This window comes from Manacus candei, unplaced genomic scaffold (assembly GCF_025592945.1).
Source record: "Manacus candei isolate 608988 ecotype Guabito, Panama unplaced genomic scaffold, ASM2559294v1 h1tg000034l, whole genome shotgun sequence".
In the NCBI taxonomy this organism is placed as follows: domain Eukaryota; kingdom Metazoa; phylum Chordata; class Aves; order Passeriformes; family Pipridae; genus Manacus; species Manacus candei.
In genome coordinates this window covers 13,869,109-13,882,855 of record NW_026138082.1, presented here as the reverse complement: position 1 = coordinate 13,882,855, position 13,747 = coordinate 13,869,109, and the positions used below count along the sequence as shown (strand labels likewise).

Here is a 13,747-nt window from a genome sequence, read left to right as displayed (position 1 = left end):
GAAAATGTTCAGTGTCTGTGGTTGTCTGAAAGTGAGTTCACAATTTCCAGAATTGAAATCTTTGTGTTGTACTGAATACCAGGGCAGCTTTGTTTATATAATTTATAAAGTAGAAGTATTTTAATAGCTATCTAGAAAGTAGATATAGCTATGCAGAAACTAGCTTCTCCAGCTGAAATGTGAACTAAAAATGTATGAAACTGATGATTTAGAGAACTCTTTAAAACCTGTATGTAATTTTTCTTTGTAAATTGAGAAGTCAATAATTTCTCCTGTTTAGTGTTTTCTACATGCATTGCATCTGCTGTTGTAGATAATCATAGTTCTGTCAGGTTTTTTTTTCTTGGAGTTAGTTTCAAACTTTGATTTCCTTTAAAGCAAATAGTATTGACAGAAGGAAAAGTTAATGTATAGGTTACCTTCAGATAGCAACATATCAGTTGAATGTTGAATCATTCAGTTGAATGATATATTGAAACGTATCAGTTGAATATCATTGAATGTTTTGTCATGTAATCCAAACTGATATGCTATCACACAGGTAAAACATCTGTACTGTTCAACTTTGGGAGTATTTTATAAATAAATTACTAAAATATTGCTGGAAATGTACAGACTGTACCTATGAATGCAGCTTTCACAATTCCTGAACTGCTTTAAAATAAAGTTACTTACTGTACAGGTACTTCCAGTGTTTATTCATTTATTATATATGGAGTATAAATAGTTCTATTGCTACCTTTCAGTTGGTTGTGGAGTTCATTGTGGAGAACACATTGCTGCTGAAGAGTTTGGCTTAGAGCCGTAGAATATTAGAAACAGGAAAGCATTCTAGAGGTCATCTTTCCCCCCTGCTCAGAGGGGGACTAAATTAGATGAGGTTGCTCGGGCCTACATACATTTGACTGTTGAATATCCTTAGGGAGAGAAATTCCACAGCCTTTCTGAGCAGCAACAGTGATTGACAACCTTCATGGTAGAAAAAAGTTCCCTTTTATCTGATCAGAACAACCCATGATGCAGTTTGCATTTCCTTTTTGGAATTGGTCTTTTCATCACACACTCCAAAAAGAGTCTGGCACCGCACAGACGCCTTCCCACTGGGTAGCTACAGATGGCAATAAGTCCCCTTTAGCTTCTTTTCTCCTGGCTGAACAACCCCAGTACTTCCAGTATCTCTTCATATGCCATGTGCTCCAGCTCTCCAGTCATCTTGGTGACCTCTGCTGGACTCATCCAAATATTTTGTTGTCTGTGTTGAAGAGCCTCGAAGTGGGCCCGTTACTCTCGATATGGTCTCTTGAGCCCTGAATATAGAGAAACAACTACTCTCCTTGACCTGCTGGCTATGCAGTTTTCAAGAACTAACAGTTGAAAAACCAGCTTCTACCTCATGAGTGACTCTGACAACAGTGTTTAGAAAAGATCTGACAAACTCAAGTTCTTGTAAACTTTCAAACTTTGTGTGTTTCTCATGAGAGGTTTAAATATTAGCATTCAAATATGGCATTTATTGTGTGAAGATGATTTAAAAATATTTTCTTAAAGTATCTGAGTGCTGTTGCTGATAATAAATTGTCAGCAATATTATTACCCTAATAATTATATGGAAATTTCTTACCTGATAAATCCTTTCTCCGTTTTGGTTCAGAGCATAATCACTTACTTGTTGTAATTGCTACTAAGTGGATAGCTCAATAAAATCTTTCTGTTATCTGCCATAATGCATGGCACAGATCTGTTTCAGCTGGCGTACTTACTGACCATGGGAGATCTGAGGAAGGATGAAGAAATGAGGGCAGGGTGGAGGGAAGTGAGAAAGTATTCCGTAATGCGATTAATGACAACTTACCTAATTACCCTACTTGGGAAGCTGGGTGTTATCAGGTCTGCAATAGTGATAAAAATCTAGGTAAATGAATTATCTAGTGGGAAGTTGCCCTTTCATTGACTCTTTTATGTATATTTCAAGGCAAAGAAATACTCTTCTCTCTCCGTGGAAAATTTTTACCTAAAGGTCTAAATATTCTGCATGTTTGTCTTTTTCCAGAATACCAATCTCCTCCTTTTCTCAAGACAATATTTATGAAGTCCAACCTCCAACAACTGATAGGAAATCAATAGAGATTTTTCATGCACACATTCAGGCTGGAAGAGGAAACATGCAACCCCTGGGAAAAGATGACTTCCTCATGTACAGAGAGTACATTCGAAACAGATACATGTAAATCTAAGCTGGATTCTCCCACCAAGTCTACTGTACTGATAGGTCATAAAAATAGTTTTAGAAAGGAAATCAAGTTTTGTTCTTTTGCAGTAATGAATTTATTACCTAACTTTTCTATTTATTATTCTTTACTGTTATCCATTTATTGCATTGTGCTTTAGGGAAAAAAGTGATTTAATATCTGCCATTAGTTGAAAGAGAAAGTGCTTCTTAAGAGATTAAGTGAATAATCAGAACACTTACAGTCACTGAAGAGTATGTAGCGATTTATGGCAAAGAGAATATTACATCTTTAGTTTTTTATTTTAATTTCTTACGTTGTTATGTTTGCTAATACAACAGAAGTGATTTGTACACAAGAATCAGAAGAGAATAATTTCCTTCCTCTTTGTTCCATGGCAATAAACAATCTTCTTTACAGCAGAGTATTTTCTGATATTTCTTGAGATTTTTAGTAGTTAGTGGTGGAATGACTGCTTGTAATTTGCTGCCGTCTTGAGCAAAAGTGAAAAATATTTGGCTGATGTCAAAACCAAAATTTGCATCAAGACTAATCAACTTTGTAACCCTAATATGGGTCAAAAATAAACTCTCTGTAGTTCTAGTAGCTACAGAATCTGTGCCACATGCAGGGTGAAGATGGTTTGTGACTAATTATCATAGGCTTCTGGTAGGAGTCTGAGGTGAACCATATACTGACTGCATCTCCAAATGAAGGAATGCTCTCCACTTTACTGGGTTTGGACTCTCAGAGGATGCAAAACCATCCTGTCATTTTTCTGTATGACAAAAGTGATCATTTTTGCAGTATGCTCTTTCCATCCCTGTATTTGTGCTCCTGTGAGATGCCTTCAGGTTCAAGCCTACAGCCTCCCAGGAAATAGACTCATTTGGGCTTGTAAGTAAAACATTTCTCAAACTAAAAAAAAAGAGAGGGGTTGGAGCCTACTATTTGCAATTGCAAGCTAAAATTCCCAACACTTTCTAGCCCCTTGCCTTGAAGAATACTGACAGTATCAGCAGCATCCTTGACAAACCATGTTATTCCAGAAGCTTGTACAGACCATATTTCAGAATTTTCTGGAGTAGCGAAATAACTGTTTTAGGGATGTAGCCAACTGCATGTAGCAGATGTAGCGAACATGTTTGTGTTCATAGTAAATTGTTTTTCAGGCAGTTGTTGTAGATTCTTGGCTGCGTGCTGCAAATATGATCTGAATATGTTTGAATATTTTATGCAGTAAGTTGCAACTCTGTTAGTAATTCAATGTAAGAAAAGATGCAGTGGATAAAGGGAAAAAAGGTTACTTGTGATAGAAGTTTGTGTGTTTCAGGGAATGACTTGTGTGCAGTCAGTGAGAGAACATGGTATACCTTGAGCTACCAAAGCATTTTAGTGTACATTCTCTTTTGTTAATCGATTAATATTATTTTGAGACAAATTGTTGTATTTTTGAGATATAAGAACAAATTGTCACCTTAGATAATACTTGATTGCACCTGTCAATGGTTTTTTTTCTCTGAAAAAAACTCTGTACTGAATTATTTTGTCCAGTATAAAAATAATTTGAAGGAATAAATGCTTGCTTTGAAAAAATGTAGAGCTGGAGTCCATGTCTCAATGAGACAAATGCACACTTTTCTTACTGCTCTTAAACTACTGAAAAGAATGTTTTCTAGACTCTCACAGTCCTTAGTGTCGTTGTTCATAGCTACTGGTAGTTCATAGAAGTTATCCTTGAAAGCACACCACTTAACCACAGCTAACACAAAAGATGATAGTCTGTTTTTCAACAACCGGTGATGTTGTTGCCAAATATAGGAATTGGAATAATTTTGCAGCTCTAAGGGAAAATATGTTCAGCCCTCAGCAATTCAAGCACTCCTCAGGAGAAGAGTATTAAAGGAGCTTGTTTTACAGTTCTGAGAGATGAATGACATCTCAGTCCATTATCTGTAATATAATGCCAAGCTTTTCAGTGTCTCACTAAATGTGTGCTGTGACAGTCCTGTTGTGGCATCGCTTGGAATTTTTTAGTATGTACAACTGCTACTTGTTTCTCATAGCTGCTTATAGGCATTTAAGCCTTGTGCTTTACTTTCTATGGTAAGATGCTTGGTTATTAATATTCAGGTGATGACTGAATATTCAGTATGATCTACTGTCATTGTACTCGTAGCAGCTGTTAAGAAAACTTCAGGGTACCAATGTCAACTTTTAGTAGGTTTATTAAAAAAAAAAAGGCAATGCAGAAACTTAGACTCACAGCTTAACCCTGGCTAAACTCATCGGTCTGAGTCAATCTGCTGCTTAATGCATGTAAATGATTATTTTAAAAAGAAAATACACTCAATCGCTCATCTAACAAGTTCATTTGGATGAAGGACTCCACAGATGCTGCCTCTGCATCTATCTACTTTATCCTGTTCTTGTGATAATAAGGTTCAGTTCTCAAGAGTGTTAGAAGTTCAGAAGTTTCAGAAGCTGAGGAAAAAGTGTGTAAAATAAGTATAAACACAAAAAGAGTGGGCTATGTTGGGTCTGAAGAGTAACATGGTGCTCTTTTTCACTCTTAAGTTCTGTTGATCACCTTTAACCTTAAACTATGTGGACAAATAAAATATTTGAGAAATGTGTTGATTTTCCTTCAAAATATAGTTAGTTTGTTTCAATGTGTTTGAAGGTTGCATTGACATACAATTACAAAATGTACACCTGGAGAATAATGGCTTTGGATTAATGTCTTTTGGAATCAGGAAGCACAAATATCGGATTAGGACTGACTGTGTCATTTCTCTGCCAATGGTTTTTAATGGCAGTCCAACAGCTTAAGCTTCGTGCTGTGACCCTGTGCCATCAGTAGCGATTATTTTCCAACACTTTCATTGGTAGTTTTCCCTCCTTGTGAGTTTTGTCTCCACTTGCAAAGCCTGCTGACCTTTTGTTCTCTTCCTCTCATTTTCCAGAGGGTCTCAGCTGTGGCCCTGAAATAGGACCCTTCTAACATTCACACAGCTGCCAGCTACCAGGGGAAGAAAGCAAAAGAGCTGTGTGTAGTTCTGGGGTGACACCTGGGACAGCTCTTTATTTTGTTCCTGACTTTTTGAGGTTTTTGCACAGGATCCCAGGAAGGTTCTGTTGGCATTCACAGACTCAAGCCAGCCTTCACTTGTATAAACTCCAAAGCACTTGGAGTCAAACTGTCAAACAGTCACATTTTACAGTCAGAGGAAATATCAGCTTCATTCAGGAGATAATTTCATTCTCCGCAGGGGTTTCACCCTATCAGTGGTCACTGAATAATTACATGAACAAGTCCAGTTCACTGAGGACAAAACTAAGGTAGGTACACAGCAGTGTTCCATTTGCTAGCGTAGTTTCAATCCAAGTGATTGCCTGGAGCCTGATTGGAAAAAATACCGTGTGCTTGGCTCCCAAATGCCTCCCTCTGTTTTGTATATATTTAAAAATCTAATTAAAACTGTCACTCTTGGTGATGATTTAAAAGTAATGTGGAACTAGTGCAATAAGTTACAAAATATTAATTAAAAAAATCATACATTGAAATTACAATCCTTGCAAATATCGATAATCAGCAGTTCCCTTCTGGAGTTCTTAAATCTACGTGCTACAAAGAAAACCATTGCAGCTGCTAATCTGTCCACTGGAACGAAGTAAGACAGTGCTGAGAAAAGGCAGGAAAAACAATGTTTAGTGTTACTATGTATTGCTCCTCCAGAAGTACATTATCTTTGCTGCATCTGACCCAAGGGTTGACCAGAACATTTAAATTCCATTTTGTAAATATATTAATCTTTGAAGAACAGAGAGCTAGTGTAATAAAGGTAGGACAGGCAGTAGCATTTAATGAGCCATCTCTGATGTTCCATTTGCATTTTCCCATTCAGATGTAGTTGTGCTACCAGCACTGAAGCCCAGTGTGGTTTTTAGCCATTGTGGTAGCCACAACCTATGTGTTTGTGGTTGTATTCCCATTTTTAGCAGGCTGCATGTAAAAGATCATGTGAATGCTTGCAACATCCAAATCCTCTCAAAAAACCTGGGCCTTGAGAGACCACTGTTGTTTTGTATTCTCTACAGCTCAAGTATTCTTTTTTTTTTTTTTGGTAGGAGTTATCTTTTGTCTATTTCCTTTCTTTTTCATCTGATTTTTGGTAGCTTGTTTGATTTTTTTCACTGTCTGTTTTTCAGAATCCTGTTCCTCTCACAGAACTGTGCCACAAGTTGTAGTTTTCCCACGATACCCATCTCCTCCTTCTGGAGTTACCACTTCTTGAAGCAAAACTCTGTAAATTTTATACTTCTGTTGAAAAACTCTAATGTTTTCTTCAGCAATCCATATCTCTCCTTTTTAAATGCAGGCTGTGCCATCATCTGCCCTGCCTGATTTCCTGCCTCCTGTGGTGGCAACGGACGTGTCTCTCTCTTGGGTTCTGTGTCTTGGTATTCTTGAGAAGTGCTGTGCTTGGGTACAGGATGTTAGTGCTTGAACAAGTTGTAGGCATCACTTCCAGTCTTTTCCTCTAGAGAAATCAAGCGCTGCTCTAGTTATTGAAGAGAGCATTTAAAGTGTTTCCCTCATGGCTGTCTCTAGCCCTGCTGCAGCAGCACTCTGCATCCTACTGCGTGGAGCTATCCAAGGTGGAGGCAGGTGGTTCTTTTGCTCATGCTCCCAATAAAGTGCATCCAGCCTGTTTGAATAAGCCAGTGCTGGCACATATCAAGGCTCCCTGGTGTGGTTCAGTGTGAGATTTTACAGTGATAAACCTGGCTTAGGTCCCTTCAGGTTTTTAACCATTCCATTTTGATGACTCTGTTCCCTCCTGTGCCTATTCCTTGACATAAGCATCAATGAGACAGTTTAACTTTTTTGATTTTCCACATACTTCCCTGGAAATACAATGTGGATCGTGTAAGGATGAAAGAGAAAACAAGAGGAGAAACTAAGGAAAATGGTAAGCTTTCAACTCTCAATCAAATTTAAACCCATCTCATTGCACGCAGACATTCTTCACAGCCCAGAAATCCCATAATAACTTCTCCCATAATAAAATTAAATGCTCTGTGCCACCCTCTTCCTATGTTTTTCCCTGATCAAACTATTGGATAATTGACTCGGATGCTCACAAGTCCAAGCTATGAAACCTGATGCTGGATTTAAGGCTCTGCACTCTATTTCAAGAGTTTTTGGTTTTGTCCTCCACAGCTTACAAGGGTATTTTGTAGGCTCGTGAACTCCTTAGCAAGAGAGGAACAACTCAGTAAAACCTTTCCTAACAGAGGCAGGATTTTAAGGAAGAGTTAGACCTGTCCTCTGGTAGAGAATCCTTTTTATCAAAAACTGTCATAACATTTAAGCAGTATGTCCTAAGGGAGATTTTTAGGTATTTTTCCTTTTGGTCTCCCTTCTCTCCACAGAAATCACAGTTCTTTACAGCGGACTTATTACCAGGGGTGAGCAAGAGTTAACAGTGAGGGAAGGTGAAAGGAAAAGGGCAAATAAGGGAAGAGCTAGAGCTCTCTGGGTGAAAATAGAGGGTTGGACCTCAGTAAGGTGTATTTGAATAAGCAACCTGAAGTAGAGGGAAGAGGAGATAGGTGGGGAGGCTGTAATTTGGTTGCTAGGAAGTGCAGAAAACCTGTGCATGAGCCTGGGCACATGCACATCCTTTGCTCTCACGTTGTCAGGCAGGTGGGCAGGTTGAAGTAACAAAGCTGGAGCACACCGTGTCGCAGAGCCCCAGCTGAGTGTGTGAGCATGGGTCCAGCATGCACAGAGACACGTGGAGCACAGGGCTTGTGCTGCTACGGCAGGGAGGAGGCTGGGTCACAGCACATGTAAAACAAGCAGCAAGCCTGCAGTTGAGACATACCCCATATCCACATGATCCCTGACGGGAGTCACAGCAGTCATTTGGAAGACACATGTGCCAAGCCTAATTTGCATTTCCAAAGGTCACATTTGTCATTCTTGATGTACCAGGATCCTCATTAACAAGCGTTTCCAGCTGGTCCTGTGCAATGGCCTCAGGACATGCTGTTGTAACCAAGCAGCACGGGGCTTCCACTGAGGCTTTAGGCTTGTCTGTTCTGCTCTCTGCTTAAGGGGTGCTGTGGGAGAGGGGGTTCTGTACTGGACACACTAAATAAGTGACCAAATTTTGACCTAGCAGACATGTCTTGCTCAGTGCGGCACAAAACCCGTAGAGCAGCTTTCTGGAGTTTGTAGCACCACCCGATTGAATTCCATCTTACCTGATAGCAGTGGCATCAAAGCCAGGTAGACTGTAAACAGAGAGGAAGGCTTCCACAGGCGAGTCAGATCACCTCTCTTAGGATAGGAAGAATTATGCAGATGCTTATTTCTTCCCATTGTGCCACCTTGGAGGAACATACACAACTGGCTTAGCCAAAATACTGCATTTAAAAAACTAAAATTAGATGAGTCCCTTGTCAGTCTTTATAAAACCTGGCAAAGCTCTGAGATACATGAACAGAGTTCTAACGTTACAGTCAACAATGGGTCCCTTGCAAAAGGATTTTAGGGCTTTAACCTCTGTCTCAACTACTCCAGACACAGCTAGGTACACCTCTGACACAATGCTTCTCTAAAATAGGGGCATATGCCACTTCAAAGCTACCCCATGTTGTCATGAGTCGATGGGACTTACGATCTGTCACCAACCAGGGCAGAGAATGGGCTGCTGAGGCTCAGAGGAGCTTGTCAATCATCAATAACTTTAACCAAAACAGCATTTGTCTGTGTCTCCATTGCTAATGAGTCATGGTCACCTCTTTAGCCATGTCAGGAGCCTCATGCAGGGACCAGCTCTCCCTGACTCCCCTGGGACTCACAAAGCTTAGCTCTGCTTCTCCTCTGCCTGCTATCATCATGTTCTCCCTCTGCTGCTTGGTGTTGGATCTCTAATGAACATTATGTTAAGGAATGGCTTTTCCAGTAACATTTATACCATTAGAGTATCCACGGACCTATCCACTTCCCATTCAATAAATGCTTTTCTTTCAGAGGTTGGTTTTGGAGAGTGTTAGTTCACACTGCAGCCTGCTGAGTAAAAACCAAATGGAAGAGCTTCACTCTACCCAAAGCACAGGAAAGTGTCCACAGCCTGAAGATGAGTTACCTGCTTTTTTGATCAGAATTAATTGGTCACAATTAGGAATCTTCACTTGTCTGCCATATAAATACTACCTGACCCTCACCTACCTTCTGCATTCCGCTTTTGGTTGCTCAATACTGTATGTGCCCCACAGATCATGGAATCTGCTGGTCTTTTTTAATCATCACCACTCATCTCCTCCATGCTCCTGTTTATTAAATGTTGGTGAATTATTATACTCCCATTTATTAAATGCAGAGCATACAGTGGTAGCACAAATACTGCATTGCTTTAGTTGTTGCCCAGATAGACCCTTTAAATTTCTTCTCTTACAAGTTCTAACTTACAGACATCTTCGTTGCCTGCTTTCATTCTGCATATCTTTGCCACTTTATCCATCTTATCCATCTTTCTGCACATCTTGCATATCATGGGGCTGAGCACAGGGCCACAATTCCTGCTCTGAGCAATCACAAAACTACCCTTCACCTTCCAGCTGTGTAGTTGCATATGTGAAGCTGAAAAATTTAGTCAAGTGTTTCTTGCTAATTCTTCCTCTAGGCATTATTGTTTCTGTACTGCAGATTTGGGCTGACTTGGAAATAGATGTCTCTGATTATATCCCACAATATTTTCCTTCTGTTTAATTTTTTTTTCTTTTTCAGTGATTTGTCTATTAACTATGCCTGTAGAACGAGAGGCTGCAGTTCACAAAGGCATTTAACATCCTTTCCATGCTCTCAACAGTCTGTCACTGCCTGAAATTGCAGAAAGGTCCAAGTGCTGAGGGTGCAGTCCCAAAATGCCCTTCTAGGGCCACTGCATCACTTCCTTATAAGAGGAAAGGCTATTCAGAAAAAGCCTGAAGAGACATAAACACAAAGTGTCTCTTTTCCCACTTGAACTTCATCAAACACTTGTCTCTTGCAACTGTCTCAGCTCCCTCCTACTGCCACTTGAAATCTCTGACAGCCCTTCACTCCTATGCACGTGCAGGCAGCCCCCTAGTCCTCTCACACAGAAGATGGAAAATGTTCCCAGGTCCCACCTGTATTCTCAACGCTATGGATGTATTTCAGGCTGAGCATATCTGCACAGCTGTATGTCAGTGCACAGGCAGAGGCAATGGAGATATGCTGCCTTGGACCGGCTTACGCTCACTCACAGCAGGAGATGGGTAGCATTTTGAAAGAGCATTGCTTTTCCCACTGCACTCCCTGAAGCTGAACTGGTTTATTTCCTGTTAGAGGATAAGTTTTCCAGTACAAAATATAAATACTATTAAAACATTTTCAGTACTACAGTGTTCGGTACAGTATGAATTTTTTGAAAGGCACTGCTTAACTCAAGCTGATTATTAGCTCAGTCTGTAAATCCCCTGAGAAATGTTTATCCTCAATATAAGTGCAATGATTTTGAGAAGGATATACTTACATTCTTCATGAGTATGAGATGCTTTTCAGCTTTGAGCTATGGAGCAATCACAAACACCCCTATAAAGATATTAACAAACTTTAATATTTGGATGTAATGAATATTTCTCTATTTCTCAGTTCCTTTCTTGTTACTGACAAAAGAAAAAAAAAAAACAAAACAAAAAAGGTTTGCCAATGCTTTTCTATTAAATGCTGTGATTTTAGAGCATACATTTGCATTCAGCGTACATTAGAGTCCTTTTGCACATTGTCCTGTTTGTAACTCAACAACTGCATGACCAGGAGCACAAGCAGGAAGTCTCCAGTTCTTATCTGAGCACTGGTCCGGGGGCTTTTGTATTCTCAGCCTTACCCTGCTGCAAGGAGCCATAGTGCAGACTCAGCCAGGTACTTGCTCTTTGAATCCGAACTTCAAGATTGTAAACATCCTCTTTGCTGACAGTCTGCTTTTTGCCAGCATGGCTTTTAAGCTTCCTAACGCTCATGCTCCTTTCCTCACTCCCTCACTCCCTTTTCCCTCATCTGCTTTGTAGTTTGATCATGCTGGCATGCCATGCTCCATGGGCTCCCTCTCAGATAGTCTTCCAATAACCTCAAGGGAGTTTTGAAGATTTTCTACTTGCTTTAACATGCCTAAAAGCTGTTGCTCTCATTTCAGTCTGGGCAGAATATCCTTCATTTAAAATTACATCACCATTAAGAGAGGTGCTTGTTGCTTCAGCTACAAAGGCTACGGTGGAGTTTCGACACTGGAAACAGGATGGCAGAAGGAAAGTGTACACATTGCTTTGTCTCTGCTTCATCAATAACAATGTATTTTTAAGGACATTGATGTCTAGGGCCAAGTCTTTCTCACATGGAGCTTTGTGGGAATACTGCTTTTAGTTCAGTGGGAATAACATCAGGCCTAAAAGCGAGCATAAAAACTTTCTAAGCCCTGTGGTACCTGGGTAGAATTATGCCATACTGTACATGCACAGTATTCTCCTCACATTGTCCAGCAACACACATTTAGCAGCAGTAAGGTTACAGTTTAACCAGGGACATCATTCCAGTGACACCCTGAAGATTTCCTGGACTATAGACATCTTTTGTTGTCTTTAAAAGTGTTGACTTTTCAGCCTATGTTAGGCAAGAATAACTGAAAGTATACATTGCAAATCCTATCTTTCATTTACTTAGTTTACTGGAAAATAGAGCCAACAAAAGCAATTTCCCTCAGAGATGTATTTTTTTTTAAAAAGTGACCTCTTCCGAGCCAGACTCACAGCTCTTTAGTCATTGTTTTCTGCGCACTTTGTTTCCCACCTTCCTCTCTTCCTACCATGCCATCTCAAAATTATTTCCTCTGCTGTGCTCACCTGTGGCTAGATGCCAAACCTGCCATTTCTATGTGGATATGTAGGCAGGGAAGAAAGACCATGTGGGAACCAGAAGGAAGTGAAAGCAATTGCCCAGAGTCCCATTGTTTCTGCAGGCACTGCCTTTTGAAGCAAGTGAAAGGAAGCCTCATGTTCTCCCTCAACTGACAATCAACAATTTTGTTGGCTCTCAAACAGTGTAATTTTGACACGTTGTTTAGGTGGTCCATGGCCAGCGCTGAGTCAGTGGATCCATGGCCCTGGTCTTCACTGCTTCATACTGCAGACTAACCAACAGTGCTGCAAGTTGGGACTTTCTGCACCAACTAACCACAAGGACAGCATGAAATAGATGTTTCCCTCATATCCTCTGGCACAGGGGTGCCAGGTCTGGAGAATCCTGTGTTTATTTCAGATTCTGGTGGGAATGTGGTATAATTGTTCTCCCCATCTTTTTTTACACCATGTCTTCCTCTCATCTGCCTGGTGTTAACAACTCACTTGCTTTCACCCACATATTTACACTCTGTTGTCCTAACATCTCCCTGCTATTCTCTATATCACTGTCAAGTGATGCTGGCCCCTTGTGTCACCCACCTGGGGTGTGCTCATGGGGAAGGCAGGCATTGGGGTGCAGTGATATACCTGGACTTGTAAGAGGACACAGGGAGGGAAGACCAATAGTGTGGTCTCTGGCTCAGTTAGGTGGTTTAGATTTAGGTGAACAATGCTGAAGTACATTTAGATTGGATGAAGACTCCAGGATGGATTTGCAAGAGAAATTTCTTGTTTCTTCCTATCCAACCATTAACCATAAGTCTACAGAACAACCGTATTTTTCAAGTTGAATGAGACAAGGCAGAGTCTTATCAACCATGAAATAAATAACTTTCTGCTCAAGCAATAAGGAACATAACTTACTCTCAGAGCAGAGAGTTCAATTAACCATACATTGATCTGAGAAGAAGACCATTAACTTCAAGAAACAAGGTATATATTTTTCTGATCTGGAGTTAGTTACATTACTACTGAGTCTGATCTGAGATAAATTGACCTCTACTGGTTTTGAAAGCACACGGAAGGTAGGGTCTGGTCAATAGTTTAACAAACCATGTCAGGGAATACAGGCACTGTTGATTTAAACACAAGAAGACAAAGGCCATTGTGGATGCACTGAGTTTGCGTGGCCAGGTTTTGGTAGCAGAGGACTACAGGGGTGGCTTCTGTGAGAAGTTGCCAGAAGTTTTCCCTATGTTCAACAGAGCCAACACCAGCCAGCTCCAAGACAGACCCACTGCTGGCCAAGAGCGAGCCCATCAGAGATGGTGGTAGAGCCTCTGGGTTAACAGATTTGAGAAGGTGGGGGGAAACCTGTGCAATAGCAATTGCAGCTAGAGAGAGGAGTGAGAATATGTGAGAGAAACAGCTGTGCAGGCACCAAGATCAGGGAAGGAGAGATTAGATACTCCAGGTACCGGAGCAGAGATTCACCTGCTGCCTATGGTGAAGGCCATGGTGAGGCAGCTGTGCCCCTGCAGCCCTTGGAGGTCCACAGTGGAGCAGAGATCCACCTGCAGCCCATG

At 40.6% G+C, this 13,747-nt stretch overlaps 1 protein-coding gene across 1 annotated transcript in view; it reads left to right on the top strand.

Moving 5' to 3' along the window:
- FIG4 (FIG4 phosphoinositide 5-phosphatase) overlaps positions 1–3,828 on the top strand; it is a 60,680-nt gene extending 56,852 nt beyond the window's left edge. The window contains exon 23 of the mRNA XM_051792356.1: positions 2,051–3,828. Within this exon, the coding sequence (XP_051648316.1) occupies positions 2,051–2,228 (178 nt within the window). The 3' untranslated portion in view covers positions 2,229–3,828. The remainder of the gene's footprint in view (positions 1–2,050) is intronic.
- Positions 3,829–13,747: the final 9,919 nt, after the last annotated feature.